This window comes from Aquarana catesbeiana, linkage group LG03, assembly GCF_042186555.1.
Source record: "Aquarana catesbeiana isolate 2022-GZ linkage group LG03, ASM4218655v1, whole genome shotgun sequence".
Taxonomy (NCBI): domain Eukaryota; kingdom Metazoa; phylum Chordata; class Amphibia; order Anura; family Ranidae; genus Aquarana; species Aquarana catesbeiana.
The window spans coordinates 127,047,585-127,073,933 of record NC_133326.1 but is presented as its reverse complement, the minus strand read 5'-3'; the positions used below and the strand labels follow the sequence as shown (position 1 = coordinate 127,073,933).

Here is a 26,349-nt window from a genome sequence, read left to right as displayed (position 1 = left end):
AGTTACACACTACAAATAACATCACAGCTATAAAACAGAACTGTGACATCATGCATCTATACTACAAGTGATTCAGATCTATACAAGATCTAGCCCAGATCAGTGCAAGTTACCTTGGCTCTGTAGATGTATCCAAGGACCACCACCACAACTTCAGTGATAAACACCAACAACAAGATAATTACAAACTGAAAAGAAAAGTTAAATATTAGCAATGCAATACAGTTCGATAATATTCAGTTCTTGCAGGTTTACAGTAAAGGGGGAATGAAGGACAAGAGTAACATTTGGAGTTCACTTCAGAGAGCCCGCAACATGTGCAAGCCAAACATCTGTGTCTAAACAAGAACATGTGCCAAGGGCATTATTTGAACCAAGCTACATACTTCCAAGACAAAGAAAAATACAAGTCTCACAATTTACTAAAAGTGGTTCTAAAGGCAGGTTTTTTTTTTACCCTAATGCATTCTATGCACGAAGATTAAAACAAAAAAAAAAAACAAAAAAAAAAAAAAAAGCTGAGTTAGACTTACCGGTAACTCCTTTTCTGAGAGTCTTCCAGGACAGCCCATGAGACCTTGGGCTCCTCCTACCAGGACAGGAAACACGTCACCCCCACCAGATAAAAGGGCGGTCCTCCAGGCCCATGTCAGTATTCTCAAGAACCGTAGGACCCTGCAAAACATATGCATAATACACATAACTTCAGACAATACCGGGTGGGAATCCGGCTGTCCTGGAAGACTCTCAGAAAAGGAGTTACCGGTAAGTCTAACTCAGCTTTTCTCCAAGCGTCTTCCAGGACAGCCCATGAGACAATGAGCCAGAACTTACCAGTCTAGGGAGGGACAACTGCCTGAAGGACCTTACGACCAAACGCCTGCTCCTGAGCTGATAGGAGATCCAGGCGATAATGTTTAATGAAGGTCGAGTAACTGGACCAAGTGGCAGCCCTGCAAATTTTTTTCCGGTGAGGCACCAGCCCTCTCAGCCCAAGACGTAGACAAGGCTCTAGTTGAGTGCGCAGTAACAAAAGGTGTAGGGACCTCCCTAATTTTGTAAGCTTCCAAGATGGCTTGCTTTATCCATCTAGCCAATGTGGCTTTAGATGCACTATTCCCCTTGTGAACTCCAGAAAAGAGGACAAACAAGGCATCAGTTTTCCTAAAGGTCTTCGTGACCTCAAGATAGACCAAGAGAATCCTTCTTACATCTAGGAAACTAAATTTTCTTTCTAAGTCGCCCTGTGGCGAACTACAAAAGGTTGGCAATACAATGTTCTGAGATCGGTGGAATGTACTTGCCACCTTGGGCAAAAAACCTGGATCGGTTCGTAACACAACTCGATCCTCAAAAATCGTGAGGAAGGGCTCCCTAACTGATAGGGCCTGCAACTCACTTACCCTACGAGCTGAGGTAACAGCTATAAGGAACACAGTTTTTAATGTAAGTAACTTAACTGACATATTTTCCAGAGGTTCAAACGGAAATTCTACCAGAGTTTGAAGTACTAGGGACAGATCCCACGTTGGACAACTTCTCACCACTACTGGTCTGGCCCTAGAGATAGATTTGAAAAATCTGGCTATAGTGGGATTTTCCAGGAGAGAAAACTGGAGGAACACACTAATAGCTGCCGCCTGTACCTTTAAGGTACTAACAGAAAGACCTTTGTCGACACCCTCTTGGAAAAATTCCAAAATAGACGGAATATCATGAGCTATTCTATCATTTTCAGATAACCATGAGCTAAACCTTTTCCAAACTTTGGAATATATGGCTCTAGTAACTGGCTTTCTGCAATTCACGAGAGTCCTGACTACTTTGTCAGAGAACCCTTGGGCGCTCAGTATCTTTTCTTCAGATACCAGGCCGTCAAGTTTAAGGAAACCACCTGAGGGTGTGATACTGGACCCTGCAATAATAGGTCTTCCCTTTTCGGAAGACTCCACGGAGGCTCTGAAACCAGAGACTGTAGCAGGGAAAACCATGGCCTCTTGGGCCAAAACGGGGCAATTAGAATCAGATCTGTCTCTTCCAGCCGAAACTTCCGGAGGACTTCTGGAATCAGCCTGATTGGCGGAAAGGCATAACATAGGCCTGGAGGCCACGGGTTTGCCAGAGCATCGATCCCCAAGGCTTGGTCTGCCGGGTTCATGGAAAAGAATATCTCCGTCTTGCGGTTGTTTCGGTTTGCGAACAAATCCGCTACCGGATAACCCCATCTCTTGGTGAGATCTGCAAAGACTTCGGGATGAAGGGACCAGTTGTCTCGGTCTATCCTGTGACGGCTGAGATAATCTGCCAGGCAATTGTTTTTCCCCTTCAGGTGTACAGCAGAAATGGAGGCTAGATTCCCCTCTGCCCATGAAAGGATCTCCTGGGCAATGGACTGAAGCCTCCGGCTTCTCGTGCCTCCCTGCTTGTTGATATACGCGACTGTCGCTATATTGTCTGACAGGATTTGGAGGTTGTGACCCCTGACCTCCATCTGAAAAGACTGAAGGGCTCTCTGGACTACAAGCAGCTCTCTGATTGGATGAGGCCCTTGCCTCCTCTGGGGACCATTCTCCTTGCGCTAATGCATTGCTGAGGTGGGCCCCCCATCCCCAGGAACTCGCATCCGTGGTAATCCTTCGGGAAATGGGAAAGGACCATGGGAGACCTCCTGCTAGGTGCTGACCAGCTCTCCACCACCACAGGCTTCTTTTTATCCTGTCGGGAAGCCAGATCCTTGACTCCAGGGACCTTACGTCCCCGTCCCAGTTTCTTAAAAGAAACCTTTGTAACGGACGCTGACGGAGTCTCGCCCATGGTACTGCGGGAAAACATGAGGTCATAAGACCCACTGCCCTCGACACCTGTCTCAGAGAGACCGACTGGTTGGTCTGCAATGTTGACATAGTCTGGAACACTTTGGTAATCTTCTCCTGAGGAAGAAAAATTTTTTGTTTCACGGAGCAAAAATCGTAACCCAGATAAGTTACTTTCTGGGCCGGAATCAAGGACGATTTCTTTGTTTATTAGCCAGCCTAGGGACTGTAAGAAGTCCTGTACAGCCTGGAGATCTTCCAACAGCCTTTGGTATGATTTTGCCACTATCAGGAGGTCGTCTAAGTAAGGGATAACCGTTATTGCCTTTAATCTTAGAGGAGCCAGCACTTCCCCCAACACCTTCGCAAAGATGCGTGGGGCTGAGGAAAGACCGAAGGGGAGGGTCTGAAATTGAAAATGTCGGGTCCTTATACCCGTCTTCACTGCCAATCTCAAAAACTTTTGGAAGGCTGGATGGATAGGGATGTGAAGATAAGCATCCCTTAAGTCCAACGTGGCCATAAAGCAGTTTGGGTATAGTAGGTTTTTGATTGTAAAAACCGTCTCCATACGGAAATGCTTGTATCTGATGGACTTGTTTAAGGTCCGGAGATTCAGGATAAGTCGAAACTTTCCTGCTGGCTTTCTGACCACAAATACATGGGAATAGAATCCCTTGCCCCGCTCGAGGAACAGGAATCAGGACTTTTTGATCTAATAAGTCTCCGATCTGGAGACCCAGAGCCCTTGCTTTCTCCCGATCTTGTGGAGGAAATGTGACCAACAAACGTTCTGGTGGTTGGTGAACAAACTCCAGCCTGTACCCGTTGGTCACTAGGTCCAGGACGAAGGGGCTCAGAGTGACTGCTGCCCACTGTGAGATGAAGGCCCTCAATCTCCCTCCCACCGGGGAACACAAGTCACTGCGGCTTGGCAGGCTGTTGAGGAGGGTTAAATAGCACTCCCCCTTTGCCTCTGCCTTTGTGCCCAGTCCAATGCTTTTTCGGCCTGCTGTCCTTTTCTCTAGGACTCTGTTGCCTGTTTTGGCCACGAAAAAATTTTCAGGCTGTCTGAACTCTTTTTCTCTGGAAACGCCTTTTTCTTATCAGCCGTGCGTTCCAGTGCCTCCTGTAGACCTGGGCCAAATAAATGATCGCCAGTTAAAGGAAGGCCACAAAGGCGCAACTTGGAGGCCGAGTCCCCTGACCAGGTCTTAAGCCAAAGGCTTCTCCTGGCCGAGTTCACTAGAGCCGAAGTCCTGGCTGACATTCTTACCGACTCAGCGGAAGAATCTGCCAAAAAACCCACTGCCTGAAATAGGAGAGGAAAAGACTTTAAAATTTGCTCTCTGGAGGTACCTGCTGACAGATGTGACTGAATCTGAGTCAACCAAACCTCCAGATTTCTGGCCACACAAGTGGAAGCCAAAGCTGGTTTCAGGTTTCCAACTGCTGAGTCCCAGGCTCTGTGGAGAAGGATATCCCCCCTCTTGTCCATCGGATCCTTAAGCGTACCCATATCATCAAACGCCAGGTCCGAGTTTTTTGAAACCTTTGAAAGAGGTGCGTCTAACTTGGGATTCTTATTCCATGGCTGCGCAGTGTCCTCATCAAAAGGAAACCTCCTTTTTAGGTTACTGGAGAAGAATGGTTTTCTCTCAGGATTATCCCATTCCAGTTTAATAGTATCAACCAAAGAACTATGAACTGGAAACACTCTTGATTTTCTCTTATGTAATCCTTTATACATAAGATCATGTTTGGATAACTGAACCTCTTCCTCTTTTAATTCAAGGGTAGTATAGATAGCCTTTAATAAGTCATCTACATCCTCCACAGATAACTTAAATCTTGAGCCTTGAGTGGATTCTCTATCTCTGGGCTCTGTATCTGACCCCGATTCTTCCAGAGAAGAACGGGTAGATCTGACCTCAGAGTCTTCACTCTCTACCTGCTGCGGAGTGCTTACTGACGCCTTCAGTGAAGACGGACTCTCTGCTGGAGTCTGGAGCTTGTCAATAAGCGTTCTAAAGGAACTGAAGGTGGACGCAAGCTCATCCCTAACAGAAGTAAGCATCTTCTGGCAAGAGGCAACCGGGTCATCCTTTACTAGGCCTTCTATACAGGTGCAACAAACTGCTTTGCTCCATGAGGAGCTCAATTTGTTTGCGCAAACCGCACATTTCCTTTTAAGTGGCTGTGCTTGGGCCTTGTCCTGAGTCTTGGTCTGCAAGACAAAATAAATGCCCAACAATGTAATTAAAGCCACACAATCACTCCGTAACACCACGTGCAGGAGGGAGGAAATGTGTCCCCTTACACCCACTACTACAGAGGGGGGAGGGGGAGGGAACACTCACAGAGATAGTAAGGTGGTGACAGAACACCCCAGGCTTACCTGTGAGGTGCTGGTGTTGGGAACTGCATCCGCTGCCTGTGCAGGTACTGCAGGAGGATCCATTCTGCCCCTCTTGGTCATCCACAGCCTGGCTGCTTAACACCAAGAAACACCAGCAGCCAGCGTTCTCTGTTCGCGCCGTTTATGAAGACTGGAACCTCGTCTCCGGCGCCCGATGATGATGTCATATGCCCCGGAAGTAACCCTCTCCAGGCACTTCCTGTGGGCCAGCTTGGAGTGCAATAGCTCTGCCCCCTCGAACGCTGCGGCTTCCTCCATTCCTTGCTCAGATGAGCCAGGCTGTCGGCAGGGAAGGACAACCGAAGCTCAGCTGAGGTAAGTGATATGCCCCAGAAAAAGGCCATACAAAGCCCCTGCTTATAAGGCCTATGGGAGCAGGTTCCATGAACATGTTACCCCCCCGTCCGGAGGAAACACAAATAACTGACATGGGCCTGGAGGACCGCCCTTTTATCTGGTGGGGGTGACGTGTTTCCTGTCCTGGTAGGAGGAGCCCAAGGTCTCATGGGCTGTCCTGGAAGACGCTTGGAGAAAAAAAGACACACCACACACACAACCACACCCCCCACCCACCTCCTGGGTGCAGATAAACACCCCCCCCCCCCCCCCCCCTTTACTTACCTGAGCCCGTCTTGATCCAGTGATGCGCATGAGAGCAGCGTCTCTCCCAGGTCACGCTCTCCTGATTGGCTCACACAGCAGTGGGAGCCATTGGCTCCTGCTGCTGTCAATTACAACCAGTGAGCTAATGAGGAGAGAGTGGGGGCCAAAAAAAAAAAAAAAGAAGATGATCAGGGCTGCTCTGTGCAAAATAAATTGCACAGACCACGCAAGTATAACATTGTTATTTTTAAATGAACCTTTAGGATAACTATAAAAAAATCCATGGCAAAGAACAAGTGAACATAAACCTACAGATTTTGCTAAACTTGTTCACATTCGCAACCCATTTTATGGTGGCAAATGCAGTTTGCAGATTTGCAGGGTGCTGGCAAATTTATGAAGAGTAGTGAAGTGTTGTGCAAACAGCCAGAAGAGAGATTATATATAACACACCCTCTCTTATCAGGAATTTACTAGTAAGGCTTTATGTATACGGGACATTTTTACAACCTCTCCTGAACGATTTAACTTGACAGACAGTAACCCATTTAAAACGTCTGTTTTGCCGCGTTTGCGTTTAGAAGCTTTTTTTAAAAAAAAAAAAAATAAATAAAAAAAGTCTGTAAATGAATTGCGTATGAACGCAAGTTACCGCGCCTAGCCGCCTTTGGTGCTTGAAATGCCTCAACTCAGCTTCTGAACCCATTTTTTGCATTCCAAAAAAAGCCTCTAAACTTAAAGTGGAGTTCCACCCACTTTTACAACTCTTCAGCATCCCTCACTAAACTGTGCACTGTAAACAAATTGGATATTTTTTTTCTCAGTACCTACTATATATCTGCTGTATTCATTTTTCACTTCCTCCTCCCTGGCCATGGCCCATCGCATCATTTCCTGTTTGCAATGCCTTCTGGGAAGGGGCGGCAACTTCCTCTGAAACTGCCGTTGCTATGGAAACCTGACCTGAAACCTATTACACTGCTTGTGCTGCACTGAGCATGTGCGAGATCTGCAAGGATGAGATCCAGGAAGAAATACAGTCTGGCTTCAGATGCCCACACTTAAGATGGCCACGGCCTGCTGTAATTTTATAAAATAACAAACTACTGCTATAAACTAACAAAACATACCTTAGTTTACAGACTAACTTTACTAGAATACATTAAGCTTGTGTATAATAGGGGTATTTTTATTTAAAAAGTATAATTTCGGCTGGAACACCACTTTAACTGCCTTGAAACTACTGTCAACGACCCTGTGTACATGTACTGATAAGATAGAGGAGAGTTCAGGAGCAGTTGAAAAAAATGCCCAACTGCTCCTAAACATCCGTTTACCAGCAGCAGTATACATGAGGCCTAAAGAAACAAACTAGATAAAAAAAAAAAAAAAAAAAGTGGTTTGTTCTGAAAACGGCAAAAAAAACAAAAAAACCCTAACTGGAAGGAACACACCATTTAGAGATTTACAGAAGAGTCAGCTCTTTCCTACATTAGGCAGAAGAGCAGCTTGGGTATGGCCAGCATTAGATACAAAGAAGTATTGGAAATAGGTGAATTAGGGCTCTCTCATTTAAGTTTGTACATACTTACCGTTGCAAGGCCACAGCGACTTTCCCGGATTGTGGCACAACATCCAATTAGGCCAATGATGAACAGCAGAGCACCCACTGCAATAATTATTACGCCTGGAATCAAGGTGTAAACATCTTCAAAAAAGTGCTCATAATCGTCATATGTAATGAAGACATAGGCTCCAACATAGCACAAGATACCTGCGGCAGCCTGCAGAGAAGACACAATATTTTATGTGATATATTGAATATACTGCTAAAGTAATTGGAACAATAAATCATGTCGCCTTCCAAATGCCTGTGATGACTGAGTTACCATATTAAATAAATTATACAGACTTAACGTCACCAACAAGAAATACATGGTCACACGCATTCATATTTTCTTGCAATAAAGCAATACTACAGAACTGGGCTTTCTATCCCGTGTTAGCCGATTTCTCCTGTCCTTCTACAGCAAAGAAAAATTACCAGAACTGTCGTGGCAGAAGAAACCTAGAAAGGTAGCAAGCAATTGATAAAATGTTTCCTAAAGCAGAGCTCCAACCCCCCAGCCCCAGCCCCCCCCCCCCCCCCCCCAACAAAAATACTGTAGTTGCTGATTTTTAACATAAGGACACTTACCTGTGCAGGGATCCTGCGATGTTGGCACCCCAGCCAATTTTTCAATCGGCTCTCAAGTGCCGTCGCTGGCTCCCTACTGCACATGTGCGAAACGCGCTATCTGAATGGCCCGGTGGCAGTAGGAGAAGGATGAGGGCTGAACTTCCGGGAGATCTCGCCTTGGTGGGGGGGGGGGGGGGGGGGGGGGGGGGGGGGGGGGGGGTGTCTCCCTGTCAAAAACACAAACAAGCGGAGCTACCTTTCCTCTTTTTGGTGGAGTTCTGATTTAATAATTAAAATAAAACAGAAAGAAAAAAAAAAAAACCACAACCCCCCCCCCCCCCCCCCCCCCAAGGACACACATTGCAGTTCCTCAGAAAATCCAACTGTGGACAAATGTTTGTTTTTTTTTTGCCAGGCATGAACAATCTGTAAGGATTAGGAGCCACTTAACCTATAATACAGAATATAGAACCTAGCATATTGTTATTAAGGAGTCAACGTCCTTTCATAAGCAACAGGTTTAAAATCTTGGCATGAGCTGCTGAGCTTATTTAGAATAAAAAAGGCTCTCTCAGTCTTGTGAAAAACATGGAGCATATTATGGACAAGGGTATAATACTACCTCTAGAGCTAGTATTGAAATGTATGACTCTAAAGTTGCCCCGACATCTACCTCCCCTCCATCGGTGCTGATTCAGTATTGCAGTCAAGGAATGTAACACATTCTGTAATAACAGCAAAAGCAGCAAGTGAAGGTGGTTCTAGGATAAAAAGTTACAGTGGGGCTGGAAAGAGCACTGAATGTACAGGGAGCCTTTAGTACATAGACACTTGTTTGGTAAATACAGTTTTAACTAGGGGGCGGCAGATATTCACTTTTTTTTTTTCAAGTATCGGTCACAAAAACCGATCCATATAGTACCTGTCACTGCCTATTACTGTCACAAGGGATGTTTACAGTGTAAAAAAAAAAAAAAAAAAAGTTTTTTTAAATGTACAGAATATCGGCACCTGATATCAGCCTGAAATGCAGCGGATAAAAAAAAAAAAAAAAAAAATCGTTTCCTAGCTTTAGCACTCAAAATAAAATGAGAAAATCCATTCATCAGTATTGCAGCAAAGTGGTGGAAACCAGGCCTGCACAGCCAAAGATCCATCCATAGTCCATGGGTTGTCCAAAGGTAATACTATGGAACTAATTAAAAACCATTTTGCACTGATGGTGAAGTTACTGACTTTCTGATTTTGCACTTAACCACTTGCCGACTAAGTTATAGCAGATCGCCGCAATTACTAGTAAAAAAACAAACAAAAACGCCATAAATTTATCCCGCATTTTGTAGACGCTATAATTTTTGCGCAAACCAATCAGTATACACTTATTGCGATTTATTTTACCAAAAATATGTAAAAGAATACATATCGGCCTAAAATGAAGAAATTTGTTTCGTTTTTTTTTTTTAAATTTGGGATATTTATTATAGCAATAAGTAAAAAATGTTTTGTTTTTAAAATGGTCGCTCTTTTGTTTATAGCGCAAAAAAAATAAAAAAACCATCGCAGCGGTGATCAAATATTTGGAGGGATTTCCTCACTTCCTGTTTGGCTATGGGACAGGAAATGGCAAATATATATATATATATATATATATATATATATATATATATATATATATATATATATATATATATATATATATATATATATATATATATATATATATATATATCTCCCCCAGGATTTGATTGACAGCAGCCGGATCGAAAGAGAACCATATAAAGTATTTGGAGGGGGCAGATACTGGAAGGTTTTTTTTACCCTAATACATAGAATGCATTTAGGTAAGAACCCTATGTCTTTAGAACCAGGCTGGCAGCATTGATCAGTGTATTGTGATGTAGGGGAAGACTCCCCGCTGTCAGAATACAAAGACACATTGCGGAGAATTCCCCCTTCTGTACCCAATGTGTAGATGGAGGAATTGAGCTTTTTTTCCTCTCTTTTTCTTACGTTCAACCTGGTTAAAAAAAAAAAAGTGATATTGATTGCCAGCCAAAACTAAAAATGGATCAGATAAGAGTTAAAGATTACATGCCTAATGTAAGCAAACTTATCAGCGTATAGCCTGTAATTCTCTATATATAGAGGGGTCAGCCCTTTTTGATCCTCTTATCTCAATGCTGACTGAAAACAAGGCTCTCTTCCCAGTCCTCCAAAGATATACCAACTCACCTTCTGTAAATGAACCAACAGAAACATGACAGTCCCCCAAACAAAGACGAAAATATCTGGATCATGCAATGATCCAAATCGGGTGCAGGAAACGTTTGACACTGCTGGTCAAGGCTCATCTATAAAAAACAGCAGCCAGAATATCTTGCCTGATCCGTTTCCTTTGGATAAGACAGCTTTATCTGCAGCATCTCTCCCCAACCCTATAGCAATCCCAAAAACAAAAATGGTCCAGAAACACAACTGTTTTTTTTTTTTTTAGAAACCCATCAGCAAATTAAGGATGCCTGAGCATGGCATGAAAATACCTCCAAGTGTAACTGGCCTCTACTGTCGAAGTAAGAACTCACACAGCTGAGGAATACGTAGGGGGTAATCCATTCACATTGATGCAATCTGACATGTCAAATTGCATGCCAAATCAGCGGCTATTACTCGCAGTGGAACCGTCCGGATCGGTGCGACGCTGGCTTTGTAGTGCCGCGCCGGATCCCAAAAGTAGTTTCTGTACTACTTTTGGTGATTTCAGGTGTGATTTCAATAGACATAGGTGGAGGAAATCGCAAAGGTGTCTGAAATAGTCGGACTGACATGCGGGAATCAAATTGTGCGATTTAAATTCCACAGCAGTGTGAACCTGGGCTGACTGTTGAATTTGGCATTACCTTATCAGCTTGTTTTTAGGCCTCATGCACACTGGTTTCTTGTAAATGCTGTTTAACCCGACAGGGGAAAATCAGCGTGATAAACTCATCTAAGCTGCATTTTTTCAAAAGAGTTTAGGAGTTAAGCCATTTCATTGGCCAGAATTTAAAATTTATTGAAATAAACGCAGAAGTGCTAAACTTGCTTAGAGTTTATAGGCATTTTTTGTGGTCAGAACTGCTTTTGAACACGATTTTAGTGTGTTAAGACAGCCCATAAACTCTCCTGCTAATAAACTCCTAAAAAACGGACACATAGGAGTACAGAGGGGAGTTTAAAGGGGTTGTAAACCCTCGTTTCTCACCTTGCATCCTAAGCATTAAGGTGAAAAAAGACACCGACCAGCCCCCCAGTTTTACCCCATTCGTTCCCTCAGCGGAGACGCGCTCTTCCTCTCTGCCTGGGGTTCATGGCTCTTGATTGGATAGATTGATTGACAGTAGCGGGAGCCAAAGGCTGCGCTGCTGTCAATCAAATCCAATGAAGCGGGCGCCGGGGCAGAGTCCGGCATTCTGTGTCTATGCACGCAAATGCTGGTCTCGGGAATGCGCCCGCAAGGTAACTCCCAGGGAGAGCACTTTTCCCAGGGGGTTTACCGATGCAAGGAGGAGCAGCAAGCGCCGGCGGGGGACCCCGGAAAAGGAGGTTCAGGGCCACACTCTGCAAAACGAACTGCACAGTGGAGGCAAGTATGATATATATTTATAAATGACAAACACCAAATATATTTTTTTTTATACATCTATCTATACACACACACACACACACACACACACACTTTACAACCCCTTTAAAGAGGTTTGATACAAAATGATCCTGTTGTAGAAGGGTCTGAAGAAACATGCAGAGGCCTGAACTTTAAGGGTGCTAACTGAAAGCCCTTTGTCTGCCCCCTCTTGAAAAAAAATCCAAAATTGTTGGAATATTTGGGGTTATATGGCCCAGTCTGACATCCAGGAGCTGAACCTCTTCCACATCTTGGAGTAAATGGCTCTGGTAATGGGTTTGCGACAGCTAACCAAGGTTTTTACTACCGTTTCCGAGAACCCCTGGGATGTCAGAAGCTGCTCTTCAGAAATCATGCTGACAGTTCTAAAGTTGTCACCTGGGAGTGAAGAACTAATCCCTTTGCAATCAAGTCCTCTCACTGTGGGAGATGGGGGACTACCGAGAGGCTTTACAGCATGGAGAACCTTGACCTTTTGGGCCAATAAGGGGCCACCAGGATGAGGTTTGTCTTTTCTGAGATGGACTTTCGAAGAACAAGGGGAATCAATATAATTTGGGGGAAAGCATACGCCAGGGTGAATACCCAAGGACTGGCTAAGGCATCTATTCCTATCGCCTGATCCCAAGGGTTCAGGGAAAGAAAACTTCTCTACCTTTTTGTTCTTTTGGAACACAAAAGAGGTCCACTTCTGGTATACCCATACTTGTGTGATGGCTGCAAAATCCTCCTGGCCGAGTGCCCGTTCGTCCTGACTCACCCGCTGACGACTGAGAAAGTCCGCCAAAGAATTTTGGGATCCATTCAGGTGTATGGCTGAGACTAACTTTCGTTCCACCCAAAAAAAAAAAAAAAAAGTGTGCGATTGTCTGCAGCCGCTGACTCCTCGTACCACCTTGCTTGTTGATGTATGCAATCGTGGTTACATTGTCCGAGCGGATCTGAAGGTGAGAATCCACTGGTTCCACCAAAAAAGCACTTAATCGCACGCTGGACTGCTAACAACTCCCTTTGGTTGGAAGACCACCGGGCTTCTCTTGGGGACCATGTCCCCTTGGCTACCCTGCTTCCCAGATGTGCTCCCCAATCGAAACGACTGGCATCTGGGGAGTAGTCCACTCTAGGCCTCTGCATAGGTTGTGCTGAGCCCGCCACCACCAGAGGGACCTCCTGATCTTCGAGGGAAGGAGAACTCGAACCTCTAATGTATCTTTTTCCGTTTCAATTTTTTATGAGGAGCACCTGTAAAGGACGTTGGTGGAATCTCACCCAAAGTACTGCGGGAAAACAGGATGTCATAAGGCCCACTACCTGAGAGATTTCTCTCAGTGAGACCGATAGATTGCTCTGCAGCCTTGCGGCCAAGCGGTCAATCTTTAGAAATATTTCCTTTGGCAGAACAATCTTTCCCTCCGCTGAGGCGATCTCTTATCCTAGGTATGAAACTCTGGAATGGAATTAGGCAGGACTTGTAATGGTTAATCAGCCAGCCCAAAGATCGGAGATAATCCTCAACCTCCTTCAGTTCTGCTGTCAGTTGGTGATAGGATCTGGCTTTTAAAAGCAGATCGTCCAGGTAAGGAACAACTGCGATTGCTTTCAATCGCAAAAGAGGCCAGGGCTTCTGCCAGAATCGTTGGAAAAATTCTCAGGCCCAACGGAAGTGCCCAACATTGAAAATGGCGTATTTTGGAGCCCATCTTGACTGCCAATTTTAGATATTTCTGACAAGACAGGTGAATCGGGACAAGGAGATATGCATCACAGAGGTTCAGAGTGGCCATAAAACAAACAATTTCTCACCGAGAAGATCGATTCCACCCTGAAATGTTTGTATTTGAGAGATTGATTAAAGGACCGGAGATTGAGAATTAGGCGAAATTTGCCTGATGGTTTTTTTCACCATAATATATGCGAGTAAAACCCCCCTCCCTGCTCTTCCCGGGGAACCTGGGTGAGGACTTTCTGGTCCAAAAGATCTATCAGGAGACAAAGTGCATTCGCCTTTTCCAAATCTCGGGGGGAGGCTTGTCACCAACAGTCTTGTGATTCGAACGCCAGTCTGTAACCATTCTGGATCAAATTCAGAATGTATTTGGAGGAAATTTTCGATCATTGGGGGAGGAAGCTTCCCAGTCTTCCTCCCACTGGGAGACAGAAGTCATTGGGGTTTGGCGGGTTTCAGAGGATTGAATAGTATCCCCCCTCTACCTCTTCCTTTGTGACCAGTCCAATGCTCCTTTGGGCGATTATCTTGGTCGGCTTGACCCTGCTGCCTTTGGCCACTAAAAGGACCTCCGGGCACCTGCCTTCTTTTTCACTTCAGGGAAAGCTTTCTTTTTATCTGCAGTGCACTCTAGTACCACTTCCAGGCCTGCACCAAAAAGATGATCTCCCGAAAAGGGGATGCTACACAGACGCATCTTAGAATCCGAGTACCTACTCCAGGTTTTCAGCCATAGGGCACGCCTGGCTGAGTTCACCAATGCCGCAGATCTGGCTGATAATTTTACCGACTCAGCAGATGTATCCGCCAAGTAACCCACTGCTTTAAAAAGCAGTGGGAATGACTTTAGAATCTGTTGCCTTGAGGTTCCGGCTGACAGGTGTGACTGAAGCTGGGAAAGCCAACAGTCCAGATTTCTGGCCACACAAGTTACCACTAAAGCTGGTTTTAAGCTTAGTGAGGTAGAATCCTAGGCTCTACAGAGTAGGACATCTCCCCCCTTATCGATTCGATCCTTCAGTGTGTCCATATCATCGAAGGCCAAGTCTGATTTTTTTTGGAGATTTTAGAGAAGGGTGCATCCAGTTTTTGCACTTTGTTCCGAGGCTGGGACGCATCTTCCTCAAAGGGGAACCTTCTTTTTAGGCCCCCTGATAAAAAGGGCTCTCTCCGGGTTTTGCCATTCTAACATAATGGATTCAACAAGAGCTATGAACTGGAAAAACCCTCAATTTCTTCGCATGAGACCCCTCATACATCTGGTTATGCTTTGCTGTACTTTTTCTTCCTCAATCTCCAAGGTGTTGTAAATGGTTTTAAGCAAATCATCAACATCATTCAGGGACAACTTATACCTTGAGCCTCTGGAGGAGTCACCTTCTCCTATGACATCATCCTCTGAAGCTGAATCAGCTTGAGAAGAGGTAGGGGATCTGGATTCCTTCTCAGGATCCTCTCTATCCCCCCTTGGGAAAGAATTTGGGCAGCTGGTACCGTGGGACCCTGCATCTTTTCTAGCAAACCTTTAAATGATTTAAAAGTTGAAGCCATCGCATCCTTTACTGATGACAGAATCTTGTGACATGCAGTTACGGATTCGTCCTTCACCAGATTACCCACACAGCAATGGCATGAGGGTTTCTCCCACATAGAGCTTAGCCTAACCGCACAAACAGCACATGTTCTCTTGGGGGCCGCCACCTCTGTCCTATCCTGGGCTTTAACCTATGTTAAGACAGGAGACAAATAGTATTTGAGGGGGGGCCCTGTTCCAAAACACCACTGTGCAGGAAAAACAAACCAAAAAAAAAAAAAAAAAAAAAAAAAAAAGTGCCCCTAAATCCTGAAGCTATCCTTATAGCATATAAAAAATCCTCTCCAAGGTGCTGCTAAAGGGATGCTGATTTTCCTGCCTGTGCAGGGTTGTCCATGCTGCAAACAGTGTTCTCCTACAGCCACGCTGGGTCACTCAAAAACACCAGCCGCCCGTTTTGGATACTGCCTGTGCCGGTTTAAAGCGGGGTACCACTCAAATTTTTAACTTAATTTTACCCCCTTCAGTTAATTGCATAGATGTTCAAATGCTGCACGGAAAATTTTTTTATCGCTGTAATTACCTTTATATTGTACTTTATTGTGGCACTTCCTGTCTCTCCTCTCATGAGAGTAGGCGTGTTTATTGCCTTTCCCCGGCGCCACACTGTCTCCTGGGAGCTTAGTGTCAGGCTTCCCAAGATTCAGTGCGGAAACAATGATCATGCACGTGAACAAGCTGTGAATGAACAGCATTCACCGCATCTAGGAAATCAATGCTTGTGGGCTTCATATGCCCACAAGCAAGATGGAAACAGGCAGCATCACATTTTTTAAGTTATTCTTCAGTAAACAGACAGAGGCGGAAATATTACACCCAAACTGAGTATTATTTTGGGATTAGCAAAGTGTCTCAATGACCTAAAAAAGAAAAAAAAAAAAAAAAAAATTGGTCGCTGGACTACCGCTTTAAAATGAGACCAGGAACCACTAGTCTCTGGCACCCGCTGACAACGTCACTCAGTCTCTCTCACTGCCTATGCAGCTTCCTGGACTGACCAGCTTGGAATGCATAGGCCCCGCCCCTGCTAGAAGTGACACGTCGGGTAGTTCTCCTTACACAGGAGGAGCACGCTGAGCCGGCCATGCCACACAGGGGGAGCTGGGAAACACACTGCAGAGGTACACTTCTCTCTCTGAGGCAGAAGACAGCAACCACACCGCTCCACTCCACTAGGGAGGGATCCAGGTAAGAAAGGTACAGCTTTAAAAATTTTAAAGGAAACCCCTCTGGTCTACCTCTGAGACCCAGAGCTCTCCTAGGTTCCACAACGTGCATCCCATCCTTCCGGAGGAAACACAAATACTGAGGTATGGGCCTGGAGGACATCCTTTTATTTGGAAAGGGGTACGCATTTCCTGTCCGGAGGGAGGGGCCCAAGGTCTCAGAGGCTGTCCTGGAAGACACAATGTAAACAATAAGCTGCATTTTACATCAGAAAAACAAAACAAAAAACACACTACTGAGCTTTTTTTAAAGCTGCTGTGTGCAAGAGGCCTTAGTGAAAGGCTCTATTACTTATTCTCAATAAAGGAGCACCTAAGAACCTTTGTTGAAATGTTTATACTGATTACGTGATACAATGTTAAAGAAGCAGATGAATTTGACAGCATTATTTATTTGATAGGGAAGCTCCATATGAAACCGACTTGTTTTCTAGAAGGCCTCATGCACACTGGACATTATAAAAAATGCCAGTAGCTTTGCAGTGAGTTTTTCAACTTTTTTTTTTTCTAAAAATGGGGAGAAAAAAAAAAAAAAAAAAAGCGCTGGTGAGCCGCATTTGAGCGTTTATTGGCATTTGATGTTAGAGCGTTTTTACAACTGAAAAACCATCTCAGAACCCACTCGTTTTGGTTTTTTTTTTTTTTTTTTTTTTTACAGCCAGAAGAAAAAAAAAAAAATATTACTGCGCACACATGCAAACATGACATTTAACTCCTGCAAGGCTATTTGAAACACCTGAACATTTTCAAAAAATATGGGGATTTAGTCACACCATATGGCGCTTAAGCCCACTTGCTTCGTCAAAGTACCCCATTATCAGTGGGTCCTATTACTATCCATAGAATGGAAGATCCTGCTTCTCTGAACCATGGGAGAAATACACTCCCCTATATGGGAGAACTAAAGGGCTCCTCCTATATCACATATTGTTCTTCTGTTTTTATGGTCTTATGGCTGCACCATCTTTAATGCATCTTTTAGGGTGTGCCCTCCAAATCTTTGTCTTACTCTTTTACAGCCAAAAAAAAGTTGATAACATCCTATGTGTGCATGGACACATGGGATAAAATGCTGGGGAGTTTATTGACTGCAGAAAAAGCCTTCTGAAGCCAAAAACAGCAGCTGTAAAAATGTCCAGTGTGCATGAGGCCTTAGTGAAAATGCAGTCTGCAGATTTATATACATTTATTGAAAAGGGATGACATAAGACTATAACTAGGACAGCATGATCTAGACCATGGCCGGGAACAGCAATTAGTTCTTCATAACAAAGAAAGTCTACTTTTCCATAGTAAAAATGAATGCGATTTTGTAAAGATGAAATGACCCCGCCGAGTCTATACTTATTCATTTCTGTACTAAGCACATGTATGTTTACTCCAAGTTTAAAGTGCCAACACCAACAATTCAACCCTGAAAACCCCATTGTTCAGAAACTCCCTGAAAGGAGATAATCTACCATGGACAAAGAGAAGAGCTGCAGAGAAATCAAACCTGACTCCATTATGTAAAATACACCGTTTGGTTCTACAGAGAATAATAAGACCTCCCCAGGCAGCTTATTCTACAAAAGCAGAGCAGATTTTTATTTCTTTATTTATGTCTGGGTAGAGGACATGACTGCAAGCTTTTGATTGTTTTATTACATGGAGCATTTTTTTGAACCCATGACCATGAGATAAGATAATTAGATTCTAGATGAGGAAGCAAAAACTGCTGTGAAGATTGATGAATCTCAAGAATGCATGCAGGAAAAAATTCTTGTGCCTTTACAGCCACTTTAAGAAAAAAAAAAACAAACAAATGAACCCCCCACAAAGCGGAAGTAAAGCGCGCTTTGTGATTTTTACCCACAGGTAAGCCTATAATAAGTGTCACCTGTACGTACCTGCACCGTTTAGAGATTCATCCTGCATGCAGCTGGTAACATCACCGGAGCATGCGCTCTAAAGGTCTGGCATACCTCGCCAGAACCGAGAGCCTGCGTGCATGCGTTGGAGTGACCTCATCGCGGCTCCAGCTGGAGCACACAGCTGGAGCACGTGAACCTGGAAGACTGGGGGAAGATGTCAGCCCTCTCAGCAGTGACAGAGCGCCGTGGGAGGGCTTTGTTCTAAGGTATGTGGTGCATACTAGCACATTAGCTAATTGGCTCACAGGTGTTTTTAATCAACATGAGGTTTCACTCACTTTAAGACTGCACTGTCCTGATAATGAGTTACAAAAACATTGTTCAATAGCTCTAATACTGAAATCATAAATAAGAACATCTTACTATATTCCCTGCGGCAGGAAATACAAAGGACTATAGGACTTTAGCAACAAAAAAAAAAAAAGTTATAACTATATTCATACACACTTTGTCAAAACTGCTTTCAATGGCGAGCAATCACAAACAAGTATTAACACATGAAACTGTGCGAATGTAGAACTAAGGGGGTCATCATACAGGTTACATCTGACCAATCAACTTTAGATTTATGCAAACAATGTAAGCTAAACACATTACAATCTGATTCTACAATCTCCTTCAGACTACTAAGAGCAGGGGCCCACCTGGTTGGATACAAACTGATTGTATAGTTTAGGAATGCCCTTATATTACATAGTGTTGGTAAATCTAAAGTTGTTTGTAAGGTGTATGGTGACCCTAATATAAAGGGCCAATTTGATCAAACCTGGGAAGCCCTTCTATTAAAATGGCTGTTGGTAGATCCAAAGAAGCTGAAAGCTTAAGCGAAACTAAACCCATCGATTAACAGTTTAAAATTTGGCTACATTCCTGGAATGCCACCTGTCGTATTTGCTTGTGTCCTCAGCCAAACTGTCACACCATCAAATTAATGGCTTCATAACCGATTACATGAGCAGCGCCATGGCAGATGCAGAACAGTGGCCAAGATGGCGGCTTCCGCAAACTAAGATACGTGGCGAGCCTAAAGCCTCTTACACTTGTGCGACTTGGGACTTCAAAATCGCATAACAAGTCACCCCCCAGGATTTTCCAACGATAACCATTCTTATATATGTGCGACTTCAAAAGTAGTCCCTGTACTACTTTGGCCTGCCTTTCATGCGAGTTGAGGTCCATTCACATCTGATCAGGAATGTTGCCTTAATCAGAACAAGGCTGCATCCATTTTTGTTTAGACGGACCTGAACATCCATTTTTAGGCAAGAAACACTTTTTCACTTTAGTCACTTCTGATTGGTTTCTGCAACAACTAAATAAAAAAAAAAAAAAATGGCTGCAGACAGATCTGAAGTGAAGATGGACGTGCAAACTGAAAAACGTGACTGATGACACTGGTGTGAAAAGACTGACCCACATTAGAACAAAGGTTCTCACATTTATTTCAATGGGTTGCTAAACATACCGGAACTCAGAAAAAGTAGCACAAGTATTAAATTGCCACAAGCACAGTGGCTAAGTGGTAAGCACTTCTGTTGCTCAAATCCGGTGTCCTCCCAAACTTCAAAGACATACTGGTAGAGTTAGGGACCTTAGATTGTAAGCTCCTTAAGGGCAGGGACTGACGTGAATGTACAATATATGTGTAAAATTCATGGCACTATACAGGTACCAAAAATAAAAATATAATGTAATTGTGAGCCGTGTTTGAGGCGCTATTAACAATTAATGTCACCCTTACGTTTCCGGCAAGGGCAGCATGTTGACGTGCAGTAAACGTGTTCCAGCGTGAACAGAGCCGAAGGCTCCATTCCCACCTGAGCGATTTGGATCGCAGGCGGAAATGCTGCAATTCCAGAATCATGGCAGAAAGCGTTTGGGATACTATTTCTTAATAGCACCCGAAACATGGTGTGATTTTGCCACGATTGTCGAGAAACAAAATGCGCTACAATTCAGCAAAAATTGCAAATGCTCCTGGCGCTGTGCCAAGATTTGGTACGTGAACTTCTTTAGAGCGAATGGTGTCACTTCAAAAATGCTCCACAAAAAAAAAAAAAACGCATCTGTCGCTGTGCTACGCTCAGGTGTGAACAGAGTCTAAAGCTGAGTACAGGCATACCCCACCTCTAAGTACACAATGGGGTATATTTACTAAAGCTGGAAAGTGCAAAACCAGGCTCACTGCTGCATAGAAACCAATGAGCTTCTAACCCCAGCTTGTTCAATTAAAGAGGGAGTCCAGAAAAAAAAAAAAAAAAGTAAAAGCCAGCAGCTACAAATACTGCAGCTGCTGACTTTTAATAAATGGCCACATACCTGTCCCAGGGTCCAGCGATGTCAGCAGCCGATGCCGAGAACTCGCTCGACTCTCGGCAGCTGCTGCTGCCATCCTAGGTGAGGGAATCAGGAAGTGAAGCGTTGCGGGTTCAATTCCCGGTTCCCTAATGCGCATGCGCGAGTCGCGCTACGTGTCATAACTGGTGCCCGCTATCACCTGGGACCTGTGTGTTTCCCAGGAGACTGTGCGGAGAGACAGGAAGAGGCATAGACTCCCGTGGGAGTCTATGCCCGGAAGTGGGTGCAAATACCTGTCTTAGACAGGTATCTGCACCCCCCTCCCCCCTGAAAGGTGCCAAATGTGACACTGGAGGGGGGGGGGGGGGGGGTTCCGAAAAGCAGAAGTTCCATTTTTGTGTGGAACTCCGCTTTAAGCTTTGGTAATAAAACCTGGCAGCTCATTGGATTGTATGCAGAAGTGACCCGATTTTGCAATTTCCAGCTTTAGTAAATAAACCCCATTGTATACTTAAAAGTGGGGTATGCCTGTACACACTATAGGAAAATTGAAAGAAAAACCTCCATACAAGGAACGATCATCTGATCATTAGTATAGTTCAAACAGCAGATTCCGAATATAAAATTATATATATATTATATATATATATATTTTTTTTTTTTTTTACACATGTACACACACATATTAGTGTTCAAGCTAGAAAACTATTTATACAAGAAAAAAGGTTTGCTTTGTTGTTCGAGAAAATTTAATACCATTGTCGGTTACATCATGATACGCACCGTTATGCAAAGTTGGACAACCCTTCTACTCTGCTCCTTCAAGTTTTCCCATCATTGTGGTTGGAAATGATCAATTTGACCCCATTAACAAGTCGAAAATCAAACAAATGTTCTGAGATGAAAATCTAAGTGTACAGCCAGCATAAAGCCTTGTACACACGATAGAGCTGCACGATTCTGGCTAAAATGAGCATCCCGATTTTTTTTTTGCTTAGAATAAAGATCACGATTCTCTTGGTGTAACATCTTCTTTCACATTATACAAAAAAGGCTGACTTTACGGTATTTTTTTTTTAAACTGTATTTTTTTTAAAAATGAATTGCGTTTGAAAAACCGCTGCGCAAATATGGTGTGACATAAAATATTGCAACAACCACCATTTTATCCTCTAGGGCCTCTGCAAAAAAAAAAAAAAAAATTATATATATATATATATATATATATATATATATATATATATATATATATATATATATATATATATATATATATATATATATAATGACTTGTAAGCAACAAATGTCAGAAAAGGTTTGGTCTTTAAATGGTTAAACTGCCCTCATCTACACCCGGAGTTCTTTCCTTTGACGAAAAAAAAAAAAACGAAAAGATACTTTGTTTCTACTTATTCAGTGTTGTAATAAAACTTGGCAGGCTGGGTAGATTTTTTTTTTTTCCCAGCTGTGAGAACTCTCTGCACTTGTTAGAAAGATGGTGACATGCTGCTTTGAAGATCAGGAAGGGAAAAAGATCACGATTTTGATTCTTAACAATTAATCGTGCAGCTGTAACACACGATGAAAATAATCGGACTAAAGATTGTCTTTTTTTTGCATGCTAGTCTCATATAGAAAATGAAGAGTTTACTAAAGTTAGGAAAATTCTCGTAGGGCAGAACACTTGGGAAGTGTATTGCATTCTGTTGTTTCTGAGCATGCATAGTCTTGCTCTTTTGATTGTTTCTGGATGACTACTGTACATATTAAACAAAAATCGTACGAGAAAACCATTTGTGAGTTTGTCTCATTTGATTATTTTACACAAACTGCCGTGATTGGCTCAATGTAAGTGGTGTACTACTGATCAGATAATCATACGATCGCTCTGAAAGCGGTATTTTTCACCCGATTTTCTGATCGTGTGTGCTGGGCATAATGGCTCATACGCACTAAGAAAAATCACACGAGTATTTTCATCTGAGGAACGATCTATGATTTTTATGAACTTTCGACAGCCGAATCCGACCTTCCGAACTAAAATTTACAAAAAGGGACAATCCCCAAAGTTTTTCTTGTATGAGAACAGAAAGTACGATTTATGTTTAAAGCGGAGTTCCACTGGCGGAAAAAAAAAAAAAAAGTCAGCAGCTCCAAATACTGCATTTAGTATATGAACACTTACCCGTCCAGGGAGCCCGCGATATCAGCACCCCAGACGATCTTCGAATTGACTCGCGGGTGCTGCCGCCATTCCCGGTAATGGAATCAGGCAGTAAAGACTTTTGGCTTCATTCCTGGTTCCCTACTGTGCGAGTCGTGTGTTCTGATTGGCCCCTGCTGTCTTCTGCGATCTTTGCGTCTCCCAGAAGACAGTGGGGGGGGGTGCCGGACATTGCGTAGAACGCCACACAATTTCTCCGGAAGTGGGAGTCGGTACCTGGATTTGACAGATATCCGCTTCCCCCTCCCCATGAAAGGTGTCAAATGTGACAGCGGAGAGGGGAGGAATCCAGACAGCGGACGTTCCTTTTCTGGGTGAAACTCCAATTTAATGTCTACCAAACGAAAGACTGCGCACGATCAGAAATAAAAGATAAATCAATGGCGCCTTTGTCGTACGAGACTCTTTTGCTCACCCAAATTTCTTATCGTGTGCACCCCATTTTATGGCCCATATACGCGATCCGACAGATTAGCATGCAAAGAATAACAGTCTCATATAGAAGATTAAGTTTTACTAAAATTACGAAAATTCTCAAACAGAATAAAGATTCGGAAGTCATGTCACGTATCGTATTTGTATTTTCGAACAATAACTGTACTGATTAAAAGAAAAATCAGACGATCTGGGATCGTACAAGAGAAATTTTTGTGCTTGTCCCATTGTATAATAATCAAATGAACTGTCACGATCGGCTCCAGAAAGCTCGATATTAACGATCAGATTATCGTACTTTTCATATGGTGTATGGGCCATAAGAGTGACAAGAATGTGTACTGAGAGATCACATCTAAACCTCCCATCCAATGATCGCCCCAGAAGGAGCCTTGTACACAGCTGATAGGAAGCAGATCGTACAATCAGATCGGATGGTGTGTTCTCAGTCTAGGCACACTAGATCCTCATACAATAACATGAAGTAAATCAGCAGACATGAGCACTGAGTCTCCTGGTCAGGCTGACCTCCCTCCATACACTGGACAACCCTCCGCTCCCTCAGAGCCGTGTACAATGACACCAGGTGACATGGCCGCCACAGTCCCCGGTGTACAGAGCACAGCCCGTCCTCCCCCCTCCACACTCACCCAGAAAATGAGGTTCAGGAAGACCAGGACGGTCTTGGAGGAGATCACCCCGCACTGCCCCATCTCTCCGATCACAAGATGGCGGCCTCACCGTGTGACGCAGCTCCCGGCTCACGGGCTCCCAAGGCAACCGGCCCCGCCTACCGCCGCGTACAGCCGCAACGCCACGCCGTTTCCTATTGGCTCCCCAGTGGCCGCTCATTAGCATCTTTGATGAGGGAAAACCCTCTCATTACACACGGTGTTTGGTTATATAGCTGTGGTGAAGCGACGCTCAATTGTTGCGCTACCTGCTGACTACTCTGCTAAGATGGAGGGCTCGTTTTCACAACACTACCCACCTTATATCTGTACATATGTTCAATTCACAAAACAAACAAATATCCATGCCAGGCTAGGCCCATTCACACCATATGTGTTGGCAGCTTTGCCCAGCACAGTCTACACATACAGGGCCGTCCTTAATATTGATTGGACCTTGGGCAAACCCCCCCCCCCCTCATACAATTTCGCTCTCCACCTGCTCTGAGACATACAATAAATAGCAGCTAGACTTAAAATCACTTTACTGTATCAGATCAGGCAGCGATTGTGGTTGGCTGCCAGAGGTTACAGCACACATTAAAGCTCACTGATTAGTTGCTAGAGGTTACAGCATATGATTTCTGCTTGTTGATTGGTTGCTAGAGATTACTATACAGTAATACTGCTCACTGATTGGTTGCTATAGGTTACAGTACATCCTCCTCACCAGTGGCAGCTGGTGAAGTTTTAGGATAGGGGGGCGCCAGACCCCACCCTTCCCTTTGGACGCCTCCCACTTGGTGAAAATGGGCGTGGTTTCAGCGAAATAGTGGGTGTGTCTCTAAGGTGGTGTGGTTAGCGTCTGAGATGAACGAGGGATGGAGGGACAGCAGGCCCAGATCCTACACAACAATAGAAATATGTGTATTCTAGAAAGTTTAACAATCGGCAGATAAAGATATTCCAAACACCTGGTGTTAGCATTTCAATCTTCCCGGCACCATGGTTGTTATGGTGTCAGGATGATTGAAGCGCATTATTTCTATTATTACATTGTAATATAAAATGAAATCATTCAACTCACCATAGTGCAGAATCAGTCGGAGCCCTGAGCGTGTCACTAGCCGCGTCGCCTGCCACCAGATGCCATCAGGTGTCCCCAGCAGAGTCCGTCCTTACATGCAGCCTGTGTCCCACCAATTGCAGCCTGTGTCCCACCAAATGCAGCTTGTGTCCCACCAAATGCAGCCTGTGTCCCACCAAATGCAGCCTGTGTCCCACCAAATGCAGCTTGTGTCCCACCAAATGCAGCCTGTGTCCCACCAAATGCAGCCTGTGTCCCACCAAATGCAGCTTGTGTCCACCAAATGCAGCCTCTGTCCCACCAAATGCAGATTGTGTCCACCAAATGCAGCGTGTTTTTTTTTTTTTACTTTTTTTTTTTTTGTGACTGCCTGGAGGGGGAGCCGCGCCCATGCTCCTCCTATGGACGGGCCACCACTGCTCCTCACTGCAGGGGGCATGAGATACATATAAATGGCGCCTTTATTTACATATCAATGCTGCCGGCCTCAGCTATTTACATGTAAATGCTGCCGTTATTTACATATGAATTCCGGTTATTTACATGTAAACACAGAGCCTGCAGGTGAGTCATCTGTACACAATAAGGCAGAGCTGGACAGCATTAGTAGCAGCACTTCACACTGAGATATCGGGACACAGCACAGGACTAAAACTTCAAGGGACAAGGGAATTTAAACTGGGATAGTTGGCAAGTATGAGGTAGCTGCTTTGGGCCCCACAACAATGACAGGGCACAGGGCAGCTGCCCCTTTTGCCCTGCCTTAAAGACGGCCCTGTACACATAGACAAGGCAATCTGTTCTCCATCCTATGTGCTTTCATTTTACGCCAGCACAATGATGGAAAAAAAAAAAAAAAAAAGGCAAAAGACGCGTGTGTGCGGTGCATTGTGACACGCTACAGTGCAGCATAATGCACCGCAGTACATACATCTGAATAAATTGTCATTTTGTGATGTTTCAATAAAGTTAAAAAAAGATAAGCAGTGTAACAACACTCGCAACGGCTCTTCACAGCATAGATCAGTGTGTTTCCATTACACACAGGCCTGCTGCTGTGGATGGGCCCCGAGGGCTAGTTCACACCACAAAAATGTGTTTTTGACGCATTCCAGTGTGTTTTTGACTTATTTTTGATGCCTTTCCGCATGCGTTCCAGATGCTTATTTGTCTTCTTTTTTTCCATTTTTTTTTTCACTTTGCACTGGGGTCCGGTGCGTTTTTGATGCGTGTGTGTGCGTTCCAGTGTGTTTTTGATGCATGTGTGTGCCTTCCAGTGTGTTTTTGATGCATGTGTGTGCCTTCCAGTGTGTTTTTGATGCGTGTGTGTGCCTTCCAGTGTGTTTTTGATACGTGTGTGTGCATTCCAGTGTGTTTTTGATGCGTGTGTGTGCATTCCAGTGTGTTTTTGATGCGTGTGTGTGCCTTCCAGTGTGTTTTTGATGCGTGTGTGTGCCTTCCAGTGTGTTTTTGATGCGTGTGTGTGCATTCCAGTGT

General features: G+C 44.1%; 1 protein-coding gene across 1 annotated transcript in view; it reads right to left on the bottom strand.

Annotated features, from left to right (window-relative positions):
* Positions 1 to 23,901, bottom strand: part of TSPAN3 (tetraspanin 3) — a 38,087-nt gene extending 14,186 nt beyond the window's left edge. The window contains exons 1-3 of the mRNA XM_073619195.1: positions 23,745 to 23,901; positions 7,428 to 7,619; positions 114 to 188 (exon numbers count right to left, since the gene is read on the bottom strand). Of these exons, the coding sequence (XP_073475296.1) occupies positions 114 to 188; positions 7,428 to 7,619; positions 23,745 to 23,807 (330 nt within the window). The 5' untranslated portion in view covers positions 23,808 to 23,901. The remainder of the gene's footprint in view (positions 1 to 113; positions 189 to 7,427; positions 7,620 to 23,744) is intronic.
* Between the last annotated feature and the right edge of the window lie 2,448 nt (positions 23,902 to 26,349).